The 22,646-nt window shown below is 37.5% G+C and overlaps 1 protein-coding gene across 1 annotated transcript in view; it reads right to left on the bottom strand.

Annotated features, from left to right (window-relative positions):
• Positions 1–12,880: 12,880 nt before the first annotated feature.
• The window catches only part of PDE5A (phosphodiesterase 5A), a 56,239-nt gene continuing 46,473 nt past the window's right edge, over positions 12,881–22,646 (bottom strand). The window contains exons 15-21 of the mRNA XM_008501804.2: positions 19,562–19,649; positions 18,354–18,454; positions 18,182–18,259; positions 17,546–17,609; positions 16,889–16,963; positions 16,285–16,368; positions 12,881–13,018 (exon numbers count right to left, since the gene is read on the bottom strand). Of these exons, the coding sequence (XP_008500026.2) occupies positions 12,881–13,018; positions 16,285–16,368; positions 16,889–16,963; positions 17,546–17,609; positions 18,182–18,259; positions 18,354–18,454; positions 19,562–19,649 (628 nt within the window). The remainder of the gene's footprint in view (positions 13,019–16,284; positions 16,369–16,888; positions 16,964–17,545; positions 17,610–18,181; positions 18,260–18,353; positions 18,455–19,561; positions 19,650–22,646) is intronic.

Here is a 22,646-nt window from a genome sequence, read left to right as displayed (position 1 = left end):
GTGTTTTAAGTAATTGTGATTAGAGGCTGCGTGGGGACAACCAGCCCTTGTGCAGGCTCTGAGGAATGTAAAGAAAGTGGCCTGTTTTCAGTGGGCATAAATACTCTTTGCAAACATTTGGACCACAACAGGACAGCTTTTGCTAGTTTCAGGAAAAACTCACAGTTGAAATGCCACATTTCCAATACCACTAAGATGTAAGTTTCTTCTATGCGACTTGCTTTTATTACAATTGTAAAGAAGCACTGAAGGGTTGAGTTCTCTGGTTTTTATATCTCAAATCTCACACCTGTCCATAACGTTGGGCTTTTTTTACTTAATTATTCTTCCAAGAAGCTTGTGATTTGCTAGCAGAAAGGATCTTAAAAGTGTTACAGTTCAGTTTCTGGCCTCACTGCAGATCTGTGAAACATTTCCCTTTTGTCTGAAACCTAGCTGTCTAAGCCATCATCCTCTGCTCCAGCCCCAAACTTTGTTTTAAACAGACATTTATCAGCCACTGACAGCATTATTCTGTAGTAATCTTCTGTGGTAAGGATTTTATGAGGCAGACTTCACTTTGTAAAGAGCCTTCAGTCAAAACACATCTATATATAGGTTAATTTACTTGAAAATTTCAACTAAAGATAAATGAGGCTATTCGGCTTCAAGAAAATAGTTTCTTTTTCAAAACACTTTTAAAATTTTTTTCAGTTCATTATAATGTAAAGTCAAATGTGACTGCTTGACTCACCTGAACAAGTTCATCACCTAGGATTTCTTTGTATGCTGTGAGTGCTTTTACATTGTTTCCTAGTATTTTTCCCCATAAGTTTATTTCCTTCTATATTCCAAGAACCATATAATGGGAAAAACAAAAAAACCAACTCCCAAATAATTTGCTATAGATATTACACTGGTTTGATTTAAAGACTGCAGGAATGCTTAAAAGTAAGAAGATATATAGTGTAATAATGCTTTTTTTTTCCCCCACATTGATGGAAAAGTTTTAAAATGAAAGTTCAGTCAACTCACTGGTTTTTTGAATCCAAAATAGTCCAGCGACTTAGTTGTTTGGGTTTTTTTACTGCTTAGTACACCTTGTTTAAATAGTATCAACTGAGAAAAAGTAATTTCTTATATATAAATGCCCACTTGGGACTCTAGGTGGTATATTTGAGTATTTTAAGAAGTAAAATTGCAATGACCTGGATTTCGTTATGTGAAAATTGCTACATAATCTGCGTTTTGGGCTCTCTATCAAACCCTGGGTTTAATGATACAGTATTGAACCATTAACAGTTAAGACTACATTGTGGTTTTGCTTATAAGCTGCGAGGATTCCTGAAAAATCACACTTTAAATAAAAATCTAGGAAGACAAATCAATCATCTCAAAACTGTACATCATGAATTTATCATATGCTAAAAAAATACTTTTCTACAAAGTATCTTACAGTAAGTTCGGTCCCATCATCCAGACTGTAGTCAAAATTGACTCCTAGAATGAATACAATTTCTGTGGTATGGAAGTTGCTTGATTCTTTGACAGTAAATTTGTTACCATCTTGCTGAAAACTGATCTTCATATTACCATGGATTCCTAACTTTCTTTTCATCTTGTTAACACCTAGAAAAATCAATAAATATCAATCAGAAACCCCCCAAACCCTAGATCATGGTTTTTAGGTCTTTTTAGTGACTTTTATGTGGTCAAATGACTTTATTCCAGCACTTTGAGATCTTTTTTTTTTATTATTCAATTTGTACTGAGGGCACATTCACCAGTACAGGTATAATACAAACCACTGTCTGACTCAAATGGTTATGGTTATATTCATATAACACGCAACTTGAACAAACTTTCACTACCAGGTTGTTAAAATTACCTGAATCATGTGTTTCTGTAAGATTGAATAATGGTTATTTCTTCCCTATGCAAATTTAAACTGGTTTCATGTTATCAAAGTAATATTCTTGCTATAGAATTCTACTTAAAGTTCATTCAAATTCTCCGAGCTTTTTCCTCAAATTGTGGACTTAGCAATTCTTTTCTCTGTGGAAATAAACCTACTGGGATTAGTTAAGTTGCTAAAGATTAACAAAATATAATTAAAATCGGAAGAGTGAGTGTCTTTCTTCTGTGGATTCTTTTGAAAATAAATGCAGTACACTACACAAGGGCAGAGCAGCACACAGCAAAAGGACAGGCTAGCTAGAAAGTACTTCACAGACATCTGGAATTTGTATCCAGCCATTATTCTTGTACAAGGCATTGAAAAAGTAAGACTTACCCATGGCCTCCATTAATTTTTCATAGTTTTCACTTCTGTCTATTTTCCAAGTACCATCAAATGCCGTGTTTCTGTCTGTAGGAGGACTGTTCTGAAGTAACAGATCTTAGCAAAGAATTTATGTACTGGCTTAACTTTAAAGCAAGTCACAGGATGATGTGGATGACAAGCTCAATAGATGCACTGATTCTTATAGGGAGAAATTTACCGTAGTTTAATCAAATTTCTAATCATGACCACACTGCTGCCAAATTTTTCCTGGATTTCCTCCAGTATCATTATTGCTTGTCTTAGAGGATTGTTAATCCATTCATTTTATTCATCTTACGTGATTTGTAGTAAAAAAATTAGCTATGTAGTGAAAGCAATAATTAGACTAAGAAAATTTCTTGGCAATTTGTATCTCCTTTGTATCTTCATGCTTGTGGAAGAGTCTTTAGGCAATAGGAGGAAATATATTTCCCCAACAAACCAATAATATGTCTGCTCACATGAATGTCATCACGTTTGCTATCTGTTAGCTTCAAAATGTAAATCCTGAATGGCAAATTGAATTTTGCTTGTCACACATTGTGCTCTACTTAACAGATTTTAACACTATCTCATGTTATCATAATATTGTACGTTTGGGGGCTGCAGTGTGAAACAAGAGGTTCTACTGAAGTGTAACTATAAATCTAGTACTTTGCTAGGAATACCAGAATGGTGTGGCTTGGCAGACAGGTTCATTTTGAAATCAGCAGTACCTGGTTAACACACTTAAGAGGAAAAATAGCTTGACAAGGATTTCTCACTCGATGAAAAGCAAAGAAAAAAGAAATGTACGTTGATACTGTTGCAAGTGATGTAGGGAAAGGTGCCACACTTGCAGACAAAACAGAGTGCTAGAAGCTGGCCATGTCTTAGAGTTAAAATTAACTTTTCCAGACCCTTCCATCTTTTGAAAGATGGGATTTGGTGCCAGCTAGTCTGTTATAGTTGTGAATTCCTCCCGTGCCAACTACAGCTATTCAGTTCAAGAAGACTCTCCCAGCAGTAGCTTGCAGAGGTTATCTCAGATCAGCCAACAGAGTTCCTTTTATGAGTGTTCCATAATTAATTTCATTTGAAGTGAGCCACCTTCTCTTACCCAACAGATGTTTCCAACCTGCAGGGTTTGCCTAAACTGTGCAGAGAAGAAAGAGGAATGTGAAGAATCTAATTTGCCAAGTGAATGGTTACTAGTGCAGTACCCCGAGCATGGGGGCATGCCAAACATGTTGGAGTAGTAACCTTGTGAGGCAGCATAGCCACAGCTGGGAGAGTAAGAACTTACAGCCATGTCCCTGTATTAGATAACTCTTCTTTCCTCTTCCTGCCTCTTATATTCCTGTGTTGCAGAGTGAAAAAGCCTGCCAGATGGAAAGCATTCAGGCTATTTATTCTTGTGAGGGTGAGGGAAGAACCTCAGAATATCTGCTTAATACCACCATTTAGGTCTCATTTAGTTTTTACATGCAGTTGCTTCCCACAACACATTAAATACTACAGTAAAATTTGCAAAGAAGTAGGCATAATTATGATGGAAAAGAATCATCATATTAGAATTCTAGAATTACCACCTTTGCAAAAGACAGAATTAAAATACTCCATTTCCCTCTGAACTAGGCCACTCTCAGGTATTGGCATGGCATTTGACTTCTGAAAATATATACAAGCTGTAATTGGAATGGGGTAAAAATCAGCTAAATATAAAATGGAGGATAAGTAGTTGTGTTAACATGGTGCTGAGTCCAAACTTTCAAAAAGTATTGTAGCCCATTCCCAGTGAATAATCCTGGATGCCCAACTTACCCTTCAGCAAGCTCAGAAAATGGTCAAAATGAGTTCCTACAGGAGTTAAATTATCTCTTTTTATTGCAATGGAATGTGTTCTGACCTTGGTAGTTACCATTGTCAAGCAATATTATTTATTCAGTATATATAGATAAAAAAAAATACATGATGTCTCATTATAGTTAATCTATTTTATTGTTGTGTAACAAAATCATTAAGTCTCTTTACAGTCTTTTCAGAAGGTTTCTTTCTGTCAGTGATGTAGTGTGACTTTTGATACTGTTGTATTCAGTAGAAAACAGTAATTCACGTTATTTCAGGCAAATATGAAATCTAAAAAATAGGCAATGTTTATTACTTAAGTAAAGGTTTTTTGTTTGTTTTTTAGATGTGTTCTGTATTCTCTCCAAGAACTTGTTCATTAATTTAGTTTAAGAACTGCTGTGGTATCTGAAGTACTGTTTTTATATTTAAAATAACTTAGAGTAGTGACATTCTGACAGTTAAATATGAATTTCTACATCAAAGTTACTGCAACAGTTTTCTGAACCATAAAAATGGGGGAGATTGTTCTGGAGCAAGTCCTCAGCTAACAGGAAGAGTACTCAGATGTGCTTTTCCAGTTATCTCACAACTTGCCTTTTCCACCTCATGATCCTTTGGTGTCTCTGAAATCAGACTAATGAGCTGACTCAAAACCTTTTCACCATGGGAACAGTGAGTAGCTGGTTCCTGAATTTCACATCAAAGCTTGTTGCTCCATTTCTGTCCCTTTTTACTCTTCCTTAACATTGCTTCTTACTGCACCTGAATCCTTAGGGTTCTGCTCAGATCAACCCCAAAGATATGTCAGTGAAGGAAGAATATCCATAGGTGATCAATATTTATGAGTTTCATGGTGTCTTTACATTGGTGTAGTGCTGACAGCATGAAGAACTGTTCTTCTCTGAGGTCTCATGGAATGTCAGTGCTGGAACAAGCAGCTGTCTTTTTAATCTCTCATAACTTCCATGACTTAGGACTATTACTGCACTAAAAACCAACTTCAGTTTTCTTACATGTACTAGAATATTACAATATACACCTTATTCAGAATTCTTTTGAATTCCTATAAAAGCTGTTTTTTCTTCTAAAATGAAATATAAAATGTTTTATTGATATATTTTTAATACTGTAATCTTCCACAACATTTTTGCTTCTTCTGTCTCTTTCTTGTGTGGTTTTCAAACCAACAGTTTTTGCTTAGTTGATGCATTGAAAAACATGCCGTTTAGTATTGCTGTTTGTATGAAAGTAATGAAAGCTAAGGGTGTGAAGTCTTAACTTTGTGACTTTGTTCAGAACACTGAGAGAAGACAAACTTATTAACTTTGGAGTTTGATCTTTAAGTGAGTACATGAAAATAAATTATTAACTAATACAGTTATGCCAATCTCATTATGTCAGTCTGTGATAATCATATGAAGCTATCATCATCATGGCTTGGCTTCATAAACGAAGATGTCAGAAGGGCTCTCCCCACGCTTGCTGCAAGCATGCTGATGGCTTAAAAGACAAATGCGGGACAGGCAGTGTGGTTGCAGAAGGCACAGCAGAAAGTCTCCTTTAACAATACTGGCAAGGCACAGTTCTTTCTGTGCTCTTTTCTCCTTGAGACTGATTCTATGTGTGTTCTCAAAGGAGGCAGCAGCATTATGGATGGTGTGTCTCCATGTCTCCCAACTGGAGGCCAGAGTGGAGCACTGATGGCAGTCAGTATGGCTAAAGCTGAGGGATTTTTTCAGGGAGTTCTTGTATCTCCTCTTTGGGGCTCCTCTGTTGTGGCAGCCGGTGGCAAGTTCACCATAGAGCACAATCTTAGGGAGGTGGTGATCCTGGAGACGTGTCCTGCCCAGCACAGCTGTGTCCTCAATAGCATGGCCTCAACACTGGTGACCCCTGCCTGTTCAATGACAGTGACATTGGTCGTGCAGTCAGTCCAGTGGATGTTTAGGATTGTACAGAGGCAGCACTGATAGAGGTGTTCAAGGAGTCACAGGTGGTGGCAGTAGATGACCCATGATTCAGACTCATATAAAAGTGTAGACAGTACAGTGGCTCTGTAGACACCAATCTGTACTTTTCTTCAGGTGTTTATTGCTCCAGACTCTTTTATGAAGTCTTCCAAGTGCACTGTATGCCTTTGCTAATCTGTGAATCTTGGTGTCTGAGGAAATAATGCATCCCAGATAGCTGAACTGCTGGACTGTCTTAAGCTCTGATTCGCCTATGGTGATGTGGGGATTGTGGAAGCCTTCCTGTGGTGCAGGCTGGTAGAGAACTTCTGTCTTCTTCAAGCTGACTTCTAGCCCAAAAAGATCTGCAGCCTCTGCAAAGCAGAATGTTAAGCGCTGCAGAGCTACTTCTGTGTGAGTAACGAGGGCGGCATCATCAGCAAAAAGCAACTCTGGGGCCTGGTGATTTAGGGTCTTGGTGTGGGCCTTCAATAGCCCTAGGCTAAATAGGCTCCCATCAGATGTAAATGCCATTTTCTTCATCGAGGTCTGCCATGGCCATATGGAGCATCGTGCTGAAGAAGATTGTGAATAGAGTGGGTGAGAGAACGCAGCCTTGCTTCACACTATTGATTATTGGGAAGGATTCAGAGAGTGAATTGCCATATCTGACTTGGCCTCACTGATCTTCATGTAGCAGGGTGAGGAGCAGGTTTGAGGAACTTGGAGGGCATCCTAGTCATTCCAAGATTTGCCACAGGCCCTTTCTATTCACAGTGTTAAAAGCTTTAGTGAGGTCAATGAATGTCACATAAAGACCTTTATTCTGTTCCCTACACTTCTCTTGCAACTGAGAACAAATACCATGTCTGTGGTACTCCTATTGACTCTGAAACCACACTGGCTTTCAGGTAGAACTTCCTCTGCTATAGCATGTAGTAATCTGTTCAAAAGTATTCCTGCAAGGATCTTTGATGTTAAGCAAAATAAACCTGTGTGAAGAATAGATCTATTTATCAGCCATTATGAACTGCCAGGTGAGCAGTAGCAGGCTAGAACTGAATTGGTTATTCTCATATTTCAGCAGGAAAGAGGATTTTATCTTTACTTAAATGTATTTCAGAACAGAAAATACTGCAGCTGTTTGGAAAACAGGTCAGTCCCTCAGGAAGTGTAAAAATAAATTTCTATATCAAATACAATAAGAGCTTGGAGTAATGGGGCAAAAACATGCAGCCAGGTATTTAAAAAAATTCTGAACTGTAAATGCTGAAGTGAAAACTTAGTTCAGCAAGGCCTTTGACACCGTCTCCCATAGCATTCTCCCAAAAAATCTGTCAGCCCACGGTCAGACAGGGGCACTCTGTGCTGGGTTAGGAACTGGCTGGAGGGCCGGGCCCAGAGAGTGGTGCTGAACAGGGCTGCATCCAGTTGGCAGCTGGTCACTAGTGGTGTCCCCCAGGGATCAGTGTTGGGCCCAGTTCTGTTCAATATCTTTATTGATGATTTAGATGAGGGGATTGAGTCCATCATCAGCAAATTTGCAGATGACACTAAGCTGGGGGGGAGGAATGTCGATCAGCTGGAAGGCAGGAGGGCTCTGCAGAGGGACCTGGACAGACTGGAGTGTTGGGCTGATTCCAACAGGATGAGTTCCAACCAGGATGAGGTTCAATATGGCCAAGTGCTGGGTCCTGCACTTTGGCCACAACAACCCCATGGGGAGATCCAGGCTGGGGACAGAGTGGCTGAGAGCAGCCAGACAGAAAGGGACCTGGGACCTGGTAGTCTGGATTGACAGGAAGCTGAACATGAGCCAGCAGTGTGCCCAGGTAGCCAAGAAGGCCAGTGGCATCCTGGCCTGTATCAGGAACAGTGTGGCCAGCAGGTCCAAGGAAGTGATTCTGCCCCTGTACTCAGCCCTGGTGAGGCCACACCTCGAGTACTGTGTCCAGTTCTGGGCCCCTCAGTTTAGGAAGGATATCGAGGTCCTGGAGAGGGTCCAAAGGAGGGCAACTAGGCTGGTGAAGGGACTCCAGCACAAGTCCTATGAGGTGAAGCTGAGGGAGCTGGGGCTGTTCAGGCTGGAGAAGAGGAGGCTCAGAGGAGACCTCATCACTCTCTACAACTCCCTGAAAGGAGGTTTTAGCCAGGTGGGGGTTGGTCTCTTTTTCCAGGCAACTCTCAGCAAGACAAGAGGGCAGGGTCTCAAGTTGTGCCAGGGGAGGTTTATGTTGGATATTAGAAAGAATTTCTTTGCAGAGAGAGGGTGATCAGACACTGGAATGGGCTGCCCCGGGAAGTAGTAGATTCTCCATCCCTGGAGATATTTAAAAAGAGACTGGATGTGGCACTCAGTGCCATGGTCTGGTAACAGCAGCGGTAGTGGATCAAGGGTTGAACTTGATGATCTCAGAGGTCCCTTTCAACCCAGACAATTCTATGATTCTATGATTTTCCATTTGTTAAAAAGTCATTGCTGTGAAAGATGTGAAAGGCTGAGTGTAACATTCTATTTCACCTCTTTTATTAAAATGTCTTTATTCAAGCTTATATTCTTTTTTTGGTCTGGTTAAGCTAATTGGTCTATATCTTGCAGGATCAGGAGTTTGCACATGATGAGGCTTTTTCAGAAGTAAAAAATTATTTTTTTCACAGTTTTCCTTGAAGTCACTAAGTTGACTGTTTCAATCTCTCTTACATGCTAATTCAGGAATTAATTTCTGAAGGCAGAGGATGAGGATGGATCTAAGCAACAGTTGTATTTGCCAGTTCTACTTATCCAGTAAATAAACTGGCTTCTGACAACTTCTAATAAGTCTATGCTCTCTGTTCTCTAGTAGTTAGTAGCAGGTTTTTTTAAACCAGAAGTACCACTGGCTCTTCTCAGTAGTACTTACAAGTAAATTATATTAATAGTAAATTTTTATCCTCAGAATTTCTAGGACCTCAAGAAGTCACTATAAGTTACAGTTTTATAGAAGAAATGCTTTGAATTAGGGAACAATGAGGTGTTGAGCATTCAATGTTAATTATTAATTAACAAACAGTAAAATTTGACATCATCCTTTTTATTTTAAAAAGCATGAAAACAGTACAAAGAGGAGAATGAAGAAATAAGTAATAAGCAGCAGTAATAAGTAGAAAAAAACCTGACTCTATATTCTCTATCAACTGTACTAACCACATAGTGAGTAATTCTCTTGAGTAGTTTTACTAAGTAGTCATAGGACAGATGCAAGCAGGACCACAACATTCAGAGGACTACAATATTGATTAAAGGCAAAACATCAGCCTAGTACAAATATACTGTGCTTAGAAACTATACATTTCTCCAAATATTTTTAAAAGATAAAAGAATACAAATGGACAAACACAGTGGCTAGTGACTGTGATTCAGGTTTTTATTAAACTATAATAGAAATTAATCTTTAAACTATTTACAGTGCATTTCACACTACATTCTATCAGGCACATGCAGGTGTCAGCCATGTGAAGACACAGAGGGCTCAAATTCTAATTTCAGTTACATCTGTAAGGTACCTTAGACATCAGCAGGAATAGCTGAATATAGCAAAGAGGAGGCGAAGCAGGTGTTACCAAGAGTAAGAGTTTGGTCCCTCTTTATAAGTAAAAAAGGTGGGATTTTACCCATTCTTTCACTTTCTGTACAGTTCAGTCCAGCTCCCACTGAGGTAAATGGGAATCGTATAATTAACTTCAGATGGGCATTTGAGAATCCCATAGGCCCTGGCATGACAAGCTCATGCTGTGAAAGTTAGTGGAAACTACACTGTCACATAAATATACATTTAGAAACAGTGGTAATTAGATATCAGTTTCCTTATGGAAACCAACTTATTTAAGTGGAAAACAAACTTGCCCATGCAATTTCCATTAATCTAGCTATGATAAAGATAAAATAACTTGCTGTTGCCAGATCAAATTCTGTGATGTTCTGTGTTCATGTTACTATTAACATAGCTACATTGTGAAAGAAATGAGCAATTTCTACAGACGATTCACACAAAGCTATGAGATAAACCCAGCACACTTTCACTTTGCCTTCCAGCGAAGTAAAACACTATATAGACAACTTGATTACTCTGAAATTTCATGAAGTATAGCAATGTGTACTTTAAAGGTTCTTAAACCAGTAGTTTAAAGGGTTTGGATTTTGTCAAAATATTTACAGACACAGATGTATTATGAAATTTAAATGTTTTTTAAAACTATCGACTGTATTTCTGTGTATTTTCCAATTTTTGTAGTGAAAGAGATTTGGTGGGATAAATGTGTAGAAATGTGTAATTAAACATGCACATCCTGTGTAAGTGCCTTCATTTTAAGTGAACCTTTGAAAAAATGTGATCATGTCCATTTTTTTCAAGTCAACAATATGAATCTAGCACTCCTTCTTATTAGTTATAAATGTATGTCCTAATCAAGCTTTGTTGAACACACATTATATCAAAGAATTATGGGGATCTTGATACATCACTTCATTGTAGTATCACCTTAGCTGTTTTCACTTGTTGTAACCATGAATTACCAGTCTCACCATACCAGCAAGAATACACCTTTATATATATACAGTTTATTCATATTTATATTAAATATGTATCTCATCTGTTAGTGTAAACTATATTTAAGTATTTCAAGCACTCAAGGAAAGGAATATACAAGAATTATGCAAATCCTGAAACCAAGTTTCCTATTTACCAGAAAGTACCTAAAAATTTTTTTTTGGAGGATGTGTGCTGGGAGCACAGGCTGCTGTCATTTTTCTGCATAGCTATGACCTACTGCATACATGAATTGTATTGTGTATCATATAAATACACATTTAGAGCACTGCATAACATTAGCCCTGTAATTCTTAATTATTGTTAAATTACACACTTTTTAAAAAATCTAAAATAAATCAGGAGAAATACTTATAAAAAATGTTTTAAAATTCAGCTGCAATAATACACTACTGGTATTGATTAGAGAAGTTTGAGATAGGATTTAATTAGTGACAAAATTTCGGTTGGCAGAAATGCTGCATCATAATACTTTATTCTACATTAAAAAAAATTGACTGAAACTCAGTATTTTCAAACATTTTGAAACATTTACTTCATCTTTTCTTAGCTTCTGGTATAGTTTATCTGAATGCAGGCACTGATAAAAAGGGGTTGTTTTCACTTTTTGACCAGCTCTTACAAGGGGAGATTGATTGTCTCCTGGGAAGAATTTATCGCAATTTCCAACTAGAATTTTCTGGATTACTGAGACAGAAATAAACTCCCACACTTCAAAGTAAAATATTACTTTTGCTTAACACTATTGCTGATTTTAACTGAAAAATCATTACTACAGATTTAAAAAAAGCAAAACCCCAAACATTTTCTGTGTCTTTGTGCAGCCAAGGTAACACCTACTGGTAACCAGTCTTAGATCTGAAGTCTTAGATGTGCAAAATAATAACACTCTTCTTTTATTACTCTCTGGGTTTTGTCTAATGTGGGTATTTTCTTGATTTGGTTCCCAATTCAAAACCATTTTTATTAATCATCTTCATTTAAATAAAATATCAATGTTGCTTTTTCTACTAGTGCAAGTTAATAGATTTCTTACTTTTCTGAATATTAATGCCTCATATACAAATGGCAAATCCCTGTAGCATTCTTGGCTATTTTTGTTTCCAGTACTCTTTTTCCCTTCTCCTTTAAGACATGATTAATAATTGTTAGTTAACTAGAGCTAAAAATTATTTTTCGAAGATGTTAACATAAAACTTTCTCTGAAGTGGCGACAGCCATTTCATAATAGCACTGGCCTAAAGAATCAGTCATTGATAGTCAGCAGTATGCCATTTATGCATCATTCTGATTCAGATTTTCATCTCTTGCTGTTGTAACCACATTCTCTTCTACGCTTCCACCCTGCGATTCCCAGTTTGTTGGTTGTGATGCTGTCAAATTCAACTTCCAAATATAGTTAAAACTAGTGTATAAAAATAATCCTGGTTAGTTTCCATTTCCTTGTGTGCTTCTTGCAACTTTGGAGCTATACTTCCATGGCAGCCTGTCAGTTATGTTTAGACATTTCATCAATCAAGCGGTTAACATTCTTTGTGGGTAATTATGACTCTTCTGCCACAAAACTCCTCAGACCCCCATTGCCTAGTAATTCACTAATATTGTATAGAGTTTATAATTTTCTCAAGTGTCAGATGTTTGCTAAGACATTCCTCTAATGTTGGGGGGGAAAAAAGAAACAAACAAACAAACCCTACTGGGGAACATGTTTTGGAGCTTTTTCACTTCAAAGCCCAGTTCTGGTCTCTGAAAGGCATTGGCATAGTACATGCTGGATTAGGGTCCCCCGAGTCAGTTCCAATCTTTCCTCTGAGCCTCTGGGCAAGAGAACAGGCAAGACTGCACATTAGTTTTACATGCAGTAGTCTTTAAGGTACTGGCCACAAGGTGATCACTAAACAACTATATACATCTATGAAGCAATAGGCTCTGGGGAACAGCTGAGTAACTGCACTTGTACCTCCCTGTGGAATAGGGTAGCAAAAACTGCCCTTGCAGATCTTTTTCCATCTCAGACAGATGTAATGAAAGAAAAATTCTATCTTTATATAGCCTTTGAATATATATGGTCATGCTATATCTTGAAATGTGGAAAAATAATACAGCAGTGGCAAAACATAAGCCAAAGTCATACAGTGTTTAGCAAAATGCTTTACTTCCCTCATACTGTGTCTTCTATGTGAACTTACACTTGTGGTTGTTAAATCAGCATCTCAGTTCCTTTTGGCTTGATTGCTTTCTCCATTAACAAGATTCTTCTCTTGTTGTTCAGCTAAGGATTGCCATTTCTGCCTATTTTTTCTACAGCCATCCAGTAAAGGGTAGCAGGCCTCTGACACATGCGTTAGGGCCTGAAATAAATAAGAATGTGCAAAATAGATTACATTCAACAACAAAAGGTTTGTTATTAAAGATGACCATGAGAGACAAAAATGATTGAAATACAAGGTCTATTTATGATTGAAATACAAGGTCTGTCTGTATTTGAAATTGAACTTGTATGCTGAACTTTGAAGAAGGCTTCCTTCTATACATTAAAAGTGAACACAGTTACTTGGCATTATGCATTTTAAACTGAGTGGCAATGTCCATACAGCACTTGATACATCAGTGCAGAAGAAGCCACACTAAGTTTCTTGTATGATGCACAAGTGACCTATCCAGAATTCCTAGTAGTACCCATGGACTTTGCAAGCCAGTCATTTGAATGTATGGCAGGGTTGATCACAATAATCAGACATGCAACAGGTATAATCAGCGGAACCATATACACTTGCAGTGTATCAACTGCTTCAGAGAAGCTGACTCAGAAAAATTGTAATTCAAGGCAGCACATGATAAATTGCGTGAGATGCATGCAATAATCGTGATGCAAACCAGTTGAGTATTTTTCCTGTGTCAGAATGAAGGAAAACTGGATTCTCATGTTTAAATATAAAATTGAAAAAATAAACAGAAGAAAAATTCATAAGCATTTTTGTATGTTTTTCTTTCCTGGTGGAAGTGATGAAAATGTATCCTTACTATGACAGTCAGTCCTTATTTGCATAAAGGGTTCCATTGGCTTTTGGAATTAATTCACAATATTCAGTGTAAAGTGGGAGTTTAGTAGGACAGACATTGTGGGACAATATGGTATGAAAAAGAGTGTTTGAGCCCACTGAGTCTATAACTAGTATGAGTGACTACTGAGTACTCAGAAAAGAACCCTAATCCCTTTGCTGGCTGCTGTACAGAACATAAAATCAGTCGGAACTTCACATGGCATTTAGGTTTTACACCAATAACATGAGGTAGCAATGTGGAATTCTCCTGTAATTTTACACAGGAATTCTACAAGCTGATAATTCAATAGAGTTCTTCACAGTTCTTTTTTAGCTTTATTAGTTCCAGTAGACCTTATTGAGTTATTCTTGGTTTTTAAGAAGAATGGGGCTGTCAAATATACCTGTAGTCTTCTGGTTTATTTATCTGACTATACCTAACCAGCATGTAAAACTACTAAATGGTACTTTTTCTGAACTTAAAGGGAAGGCATGTAGATCACGCAGTTAGATTGCACCAGTTACCTAGCTAACACAAGCCACTCTGAAGAAGATGGTAAGTCCCATACTTGCAGTGCTGTACTGGGAACTCGTGTGCATTGTGTGTCAAATTCCTACTGACTGGATGAAATCTAATAAAACAATTAAAAGGCTGCCATTACAACCCTGTTTATATTGTTTGTTTTTATAGCAGAACATTGGAGACTACTTGTTCACTTTCAGAGAAACACTAAAGTTGTTTTTCTGTTTTACCATTTTCTTGTTCATCGAAGGAAACAAAAATCTGCATAAACAGGTAATATCTCCTACTGGAACTCCTCTCAAAATAACCACTGGATCAGCTCAAAACACATCCCCTTCCTTGGATTTGCTATTACTAATACGAGTTGTGTCACTTCCTTATAGGCTCCCCATCCTCTTTAGTGCTTGCAGGTAAGTCACCCTCACTGATCTGTCATGTTAGGACATGCACTGACATACTTTGGGCCTTATATAAAGTCCCAGTCACTGTCAGCCTGCTACATGCTGTTCCAGTTCAGGTCGGAATTTGAGACAACATGACAGACAAGTAAGAATCATACACTGAAAGTTTTAAGAGGCAACATGCTTTGAATAAAAAGATGCTACTTAGATCTCTTTCTGCGGACTTAGCATCTCCTTCTTTCCTCTCCAATTAAAAGAGAAAAGAAGAACACTCCAAACATTTTTAGGTGCTTTTGGCTGCCAAGCAGGAATGGGTTTGTATTCACTGTGTCATAACAAAGCCTAAGTTACAAAGCAGGGGTACAGTAGCTAGAAATACCTCATCTGCCTTATTTCCTTGAAGGAACTGTACAGGACCTGGGCAGTTTGAACTAGTATCACTTGGCAACTGTTGATGTAAGCTGCAGTGCATATTTTAGAGTACACAATTGAAAGTTTTCTGGTGTTCTAATAAATGGAAAGGTGAAGCCCTCCCCTAGTAAGAAAAAATACAAAAGTTCAGTCTCTGAACTTGTGGCTATTCAAACTTGCTCAGATGGACTGTTCAAAGAATATTGTTTGTATAGTCTGAACCTTTCCACAGATACTCAGTCTCATTTCAATGGCCTGCCTCCTATTGGAGACAGTTTTTTGGGGCTTACCAGCAAAGGCTGCCTTGTTTTCTGGACAAAAAGTTTCTACAGCACAGAAACATGTGAGTTTCAGGGGCAGTAGCTGGTAACTCCCTTTCCTTCCTCTATCGTTACCTTCCAGCTGGTGGATGAGGATTATTTTTAGAAAAGTTTAATGTGTAAGAGGGAAAAAAATGAGTCATCACCTAGTTCCTCCCATTGGAAGATTGCTAGGAGAGCAGTAGATAAGGCTATCTGTTCCTCAACTTTACTTTTTCTCATCTCGGTTCCTGTAAAATACTTGCCACAGTCTCAGTGAAAAGGCTTTCACCCTAGTGCTTTGATGGTTCAACAAAGTCAGAAATCATTATGTTTTGTTTCACACTATATCTGACCACATAGCTTCTTATGCAGTTTGTGACCAGGATTAAAAACACTGCAGTGAATTCTCTCATGCACTGTTTTTCTGTGTTACGAAACAGAAAGAAAAAAAAAATGGGATAGAAAATATTAAACGTGGGTAATGCCTATATGTAGCATATCAGCTTTTACATGAAGAATCCTGAATTCTTTAAAACTAAGCAACACTTTATCACTACACTGTATAGATACTATTCTTTTCCTAGATAGCAAAGCATTACTTTTGTGACTTTAGCCGATGATCATAGCAGCTCAATGGACTTGCCAGAACATAACCCAGGGATCTAACACCAAGTGCAGAGGACCACAGCAACTACCACTAGGTTTTAAAAGTTACAAGCAAATACATTAATCAGACATACAATAATTGAACAATTAATGATAAATGATAGAAGCATAACTTCTTCAACTGAATATGTAATACATAACAAAAAATTCTATTTTGACTAAGGGACTAGTTTTTTATTTGATTTTTATACTAATTTTAAATCCACAGCTATTAGAGGCTAAACTGAGTTCTAGTTTTAGGTATTTGCAATTCTTTCTTAGGCAGCATACCTCATACAGCTGCAAACAAACAGCATCTATGAATCCAACCTGCATGCTGGGAATTTTATTTTTCTTCTCTCTGTTCATTAGATCCTGCAGATAAGAAGTAAACAAGCTCTGTGTTTAAATGCATTAAATAGAAAACCCAACCAAAACCAAAGAGAAAGACTGAAATTAAAAAAGCAACATCTTAAAAAGCACAGCAAGCTTAGCACAGCAGGGTATCAGTACATGTCCTATAATGCAGAGAATTTGATTGTACCACTTGACTTGCAAGATTGTCTTTGAACTGATAGAGCCCAAAAAGACAAACTTACTGGGTTTGGATAGGTTGCAAATAGGTACCAATTTAAGAATGTGTGTTCTAGATAATTTATTATTACAAATTTAGAAGAAATAATGCTGGCTGTTCTTCTGGCTCAGAGATAATGACACACTGTTGGGCTTCAGGAACCTCAGGAGAAAACTGACAACTAGGACAGGGAATGAGTTGGTCTTATAGAAATTGTATGAGTTGGTCATTGGGAGAAATTGTAGATTTTGAAAGGAACATGCAGTGTCGTTTGTAGAAGCCATTTTGAAGGAGGTGATTCTGCATTATTCTGGCACTTACTGTTGGTTCTATGTTGAGTTCCTTCCGCTCTTTATCTCCTTGATCAAAAAACTCAGTAGCTACAAGTTCAGCAATCTGTAAAAAATTTCACACATTAAGAGCTCTCAAAGTTTGCTTGCTACCTATAACCAAAACCGTTTCCTGTGTTTCTTCACCCTCCTTAGTATGTATGGAATTTGTACCCCCCATAGTAAGACTCCAGCATCATGCTTAGCATTCAGAACTTTTCATGCACACATCTGTGCAAAAACAAAACACAAGAATGTGCTGATACTTACTTTGACAAACCAAAGTGAACAAAATGGCACACAGGCATATTTCCACCAATAACAGTTGTAATGATCAACACACACAAAAAATGGTCATCTGACACTAGTGTGTTGGATCAGTTGAGTGCCTTGTACCAAGACAGAAATATCAGAAAGAACAAAGATTCCTGATTTACCTTCAGATTACTGCTAACATGGTGACATAGTTAAATGCACAGATCTTGCTACAAAGACCTGAGAAAGTCTTCAGTCCATGTAACAGCACTTTGAGGGACTGATTCCTAAGGCTCTCTACTCCACCACTGCCTTTGTATTAAGGACTGGATTGAGGAAGCAGGAGCTTCTACATGGAGTTTGTATTTAGCAAATCTTAAAATTAAGTATATACCCGTTGCTGAACTGGCCATGGTTTAGTTATGGCGGATAAATCACAGGCAGTCATCAGCATTGCTCTGCAGAAAAAACAAACAAATCTATGAATTACTGACTTGTGAAATGTATGTAGATTCCAAGTCAAGTGATCAGCAGAACAGAGTATAAATTTTCAAAGAGCATTGAAGTCAGAAGAAGAAATGAGATTAAAGCAAAGTTATAAAGGTATCCAAGGCTCAGTGATGTGGTAAACTTTCAGCTGTGTGAAATAGGCACACAGAAATGAGCAAATCTGGACTGACTCATTTGATGGATCACTAAGGATTACCTAGGATTGGTTTCAGCAAGTCAATATGTAAGTATTAAGTACTAACAGCACAAGAGTATGGTGCTTAGACAGCAATGCTACACTCTTTTAGAAGAACAGAACTGCTAACATAACTTCACATGCTACTTAACAAAGTTTATTATACGAGCTGCACACTTAGTAATTCAGACCCCAGGAGTCACTCAGTGACCTGTGTGCCAGTGCCAGTTTGGACAGGCCCAGAACACACAGATCTGATGGTTTTAATGCAATTCACAACAACATGGCACAGAAAATCAGGTATCTAATAATATTGACTGATGTAATAATTTTGCTTTTACTTACAAAAATAGCTCCTTTTGTGTAGGATCTTCCCAATTAAATTGCTTCTTCCTTAGAAGTTCAAAAAATTCTCCTCTCCTCCTTTAAAAGAAGTTAAAACAAAAGTTTTTGGAACATGCTGACACAATCCAAACATACAGCAATGACCAAGCAGCCAAACATGCCTCTAACTTACTTTATATATAGTGCCAAGTCTGTGGCAAGAATGGCTTGTTTTATCATTTTCAGTGTGGCCTTGTATTCTTCAATGGAAAGGTTGCTGAGAATCTGATTTCCCTTCACAAAAAACAGTAACAGTATTATTGATAAAATAGGAAACAGCACACCAGTTTGTTAAAATGTCTCTTAGATACTAAGTCATTATAAGTTGCTTGCTGATATCTGATGTCATTCTTTTACCCTCCTTCCATTTACAGAGTCCCCAGTTTAAATCAAAAAGTTTCAGTCTTCTTGAGTAATGGCAGAAAGCCACACAGCAACACCATCATAATCGGCTACTACAAAATCAAACTGTAAGCAGAGAAACATCAAAGCTTTTAAGTCAGTTTAATTAATCAAAATTAAATTTGCTGCTAGCTGTATCATAGTATTTCTCCTTCCTTTTTCCACCCCTGGAGCAAAGGAACTATGATTCCAGTACCTGCCTAGACACCTCAAGTAAATGAAAGTATTTTCTTTTTACGAAGCAACACAAATAACAAGCTATTAAATAGATCCACTATTCAGCCAAAGCATGATGGAGCTGGGGAAATGGCAACTTCCCTCCACTTTTTTTTCCATATTTTTCCTTTCTGTATAGGAAAGAATCATACCAGTACCATGCCAAAAGTACCATACCAGTGATACGAAATGAGCAGTGGAAATACACTGCTTTGAAATAATTATGCATGCTGAATAATTGATCTTAGAATTAGTTAATATAAATCAAAAAGAATGTAGTTTTATTTGCATATTTACTTAACATAGGTTTGGCTCCACTTTGGAATGTCATTATTAGCCATGTTTGGTTTGGTCTCCTCAGGACTGCTTTGTGTATGTGTAGGCTGGAATGTTTTTTTAAATTAGAGCAAGTACTTGGGTTTGTTTGGTGGTTCATACAAGGTCGTGAAAATAGCAACAAAGCTTTTTGTTTCCTTTGGTCCAGAGATGCAGGTACTCAGAAGGATGATAGCAAAGTTTCCCTTATCACACAACACTTGGAAAGGTTTGGTCATGCTCAGAAATGGAATTGTAATTTCAAAACTGCTGCATTTACTTTTTTTACCCAAAAAGGAATAAAGATCACTTAGGAATGTATTAGGGTGGGAATCCATCCAGAAGCTAAAAATAAGAAGTAAAACAGGGAATAGTTTCCTTCAGCATACATGAAAATATGGCACTCACTGGACTATTCAGGATCATAAGGCATTGATCAAAATGATGATGCTCCATGATAGAATGGCAATACAGTTGAGCCAATGGATGTTCACTTCTGAGGAGTAAAAAGACCCGTCAGATGGAGAAATCAAAGTAAACATACTAGTAAACCAGAAATAGCTGCCCTTGTAATGTCCTCTTCTCATTATCAGTTTACTCCCAACTATTCGTGCTTGTTCTTAACCAATTTCTTTTCCCCTTTTCTGTAACTGGCCATAAAAAATTAATACATTTGGAAGCATGTGGGGGGAGTGCAGATATAAAGACACTGCTGTTACTTTGTCAGAGCACTGACAACTCTGGTTTTTTGCCGGTAGAGACCAGCTTCACACAAGGAGTGCGAATGTAATGCAAGGTTTCATAAATAGTGAAAGTTCTTGTATGAAAAGGAAAGGCAACAAGAAGGGTTCATTCATAAGCAAAATCTGAGTGACAGTTTTGCAGTTTTTAATGTTTGAAACACATGCCTGGCATATTTAATCAGATCCAGTGCTGAGTTTGTAAGTAATAATGCAGACCTCATCAAAGGCCACTGCTAAAAAACTCTTGCTGATCTCAATGACCAAAATGTCCATCAAGTAATTTTGTGGTGTTACTTATTCTGCTGGCACTTCATCAGCACTGTCTTCATGACCAGACTGCTGCAATATCATTACCCGCCCTTTGCCCAAGGTAAAATCCAAAAGAGAAAGATGTTGGTTTTACTACAGGCAGTGAAAAACAGTGTGAAACAATCTGCATGGATGGAAAATGTGAAGTTAATTAGTCTAAAAAGCAGAATTTACTGTTTGCATAGGTTTAGTCAAATTACAGAAACTCCTCCTCTCTGAGCATTTTTAATGCCTCCTGCTCCTTACTGCATAATACAGTTCTTAGCTTTTGCTACTATATCATCATTTGCAGTCCCTGATCCCATGTATCTTATGTTAACTCTTCCGTTAAATTAGGATATTTTGGAAGTCTGTTTTGCTGGTGATCCTGAATCTAATACTCTGGTTATAATTTGACCTACAAATGTTTAATCATATAAGAAGCTATTTTTTTTTTTAGCAGATAGTTTCATGGGACTTTTAATTATGTTTAAGGATCATTCACATGAATTAATGTTACAGGATTAGGTCCCTATGTGAGACCACACACAGACTCAAATAGAAGTCAGAATGGGAGACTCTGGGGATTTAAGAAGCACAAAAATGAAGAGACAAAGATGGAAAGGCAAACAAAAACGTGGAAAGAGAGATTAAAGGATGCATGCCCCCGAGGATTATGGGCTGACTGCCCAGCACCTCCTCTGAGACCACTGCAAAAGGAGTATATAGAGAAAATATGCTTGCATGTTTCTCTAAGGAAACAAATTGTTAGGATGGTGCCAACATGTGATGGATGTAAGTCCCATTGAGTTAAGTGGGATGCATACTGTGTCCTCTAAAGTTCATCCTGACTGAAGAGAGAAATACATGAGAAATATCTTGGGTTAACTTCCCAAGTTTGGCACCAAATTAGAGCTTGCTCAGTACTTGCAGACTCTGGCTATCTGGGAATAAACTTGGATCTTACTTCTGTAGTACATAGCATTCTGTTAAACTACAGTGTTGGGCTAAAGGACACCATTGCTTTTGAACACAGTAGCTTGGCTAAGAAGTTTCATTTTCTGTGCTTGCCTACTTTATGTGGGGCTTTGGATGAAAAAGAAAATAAGCACTCTTATTATCTACCAAAAGACCTTTAAGCAGTTCATCTGCTGTAATTTCTACTGTTAGGACCATTTTAACTTTTTTAAACCTATTGCTTAAGAAAAGAATCACGATCAGTATTCACTCTTCCTGCTTCCAAGGAAGAAAGAAAAAGAATCAGTTCCTGGAAAAAATAATCTTCTGTTTAGATATAAATGACAGATTTAAAAACAAAATTTGTGGAACTTCTATAGAAGAAGAATTATTAAGCTGTAATCATCCCCACTTTACAGCATGTGCAAATGTTAGATTCTGCTGCCTAGGGCACTTTCCCAGGACATTTTTGAGAGGAGATGAAGCATCTCCAGATGTCTTCCAGGAAACTTATTTTAAAACAAATAAAGCAAAAAATAGCTTACTAGTTCCAGTCAGTGCAAGGCTGCAGTTCCTGAAGGAATCCTCTATTAGGGAACTAGAGAAAGATGATTCTTAATATTTTTGGGGGGTCTTGGGGTTGTTCTTTTCTTTCCTTTACACACCAATCTTAGTGCTATTGTGAACATACATCTGAAAGGCAGAATTCTGCTTAAGATTATTTATTTTCTGCCTTACAGTTTGTCTCAAACAAACTTTACACACGGTGAGAACAGCAGACCACTTCTTCCAAAGGTAGCTTCAAAGCCACTCTCCAGCTCTGCCAGAAAAAGATTCAAGTATAACATATCTGTTTCCCATATCTGGTCAGATCAGGACATGTTGCCATATCACAGTAATCACATTATACCATGTTTATACCATGTTTTATACCATGTTACTGTTATCTGAAGTGAGTATTAAATTCACTGAAAAATGCATTTTAGGCAAATCTGGAACAATGAAGAAATTCTTAAAAATCAAGTATTTTTAGTTAAAATATGGAGAAAATTTTAGAAGTGTTCAGATGCTTCATTTTTATGTTTTGTTTAGTAAAAATATTTTGTTTCACAGTTTAAAAACATATTTTGACTTTCTGCATTGTAAAGCTTTGTCTGTAATTCGAGAATTTATCCAAGGCAAAGAGTACAGATAACCCCAAATCAGTGCAAAACAGATGAACATTTTAAATGTGATTTTAATATGTATCTTATCCAAATCAATTTAGAATTCTGGGAAAACATGCCTAAATCATGACTGAAACAGTGAGTTCAAAATGGCAGTGAGACACCTTTGTATCAGAAGGATGCTGATCTTGGCTCAGACTAGATGGTTGGGCAGGGAGCAATCTGAAAAGTTCCACATTTCCAACATGCGTCCCTTAGAAGCTGGGACTGTTTGCTGGCACTGTATTGAAAATGGGGTATAAGACATCCAGAACAGAAGCAAAGAGACTACCTTTATAA

This window comes from Calypte anna, chromosome 4B (genome assembly GCF_003957555.1).
Source record: "Calypte anna isolate BGI_N300 chromosome 4B, bCalAnn1_v1.p, whole genome shotgun sequence".
NCBI classification, from domain to species: Eukaryota; Metazoa; Chordata; class Aves; order Apodiformes; family Trochilidae; genus Calypte; species Calypte anna.
This window is presented reverse-complemented; position numbering and strand designations above follow the sequence as displayed.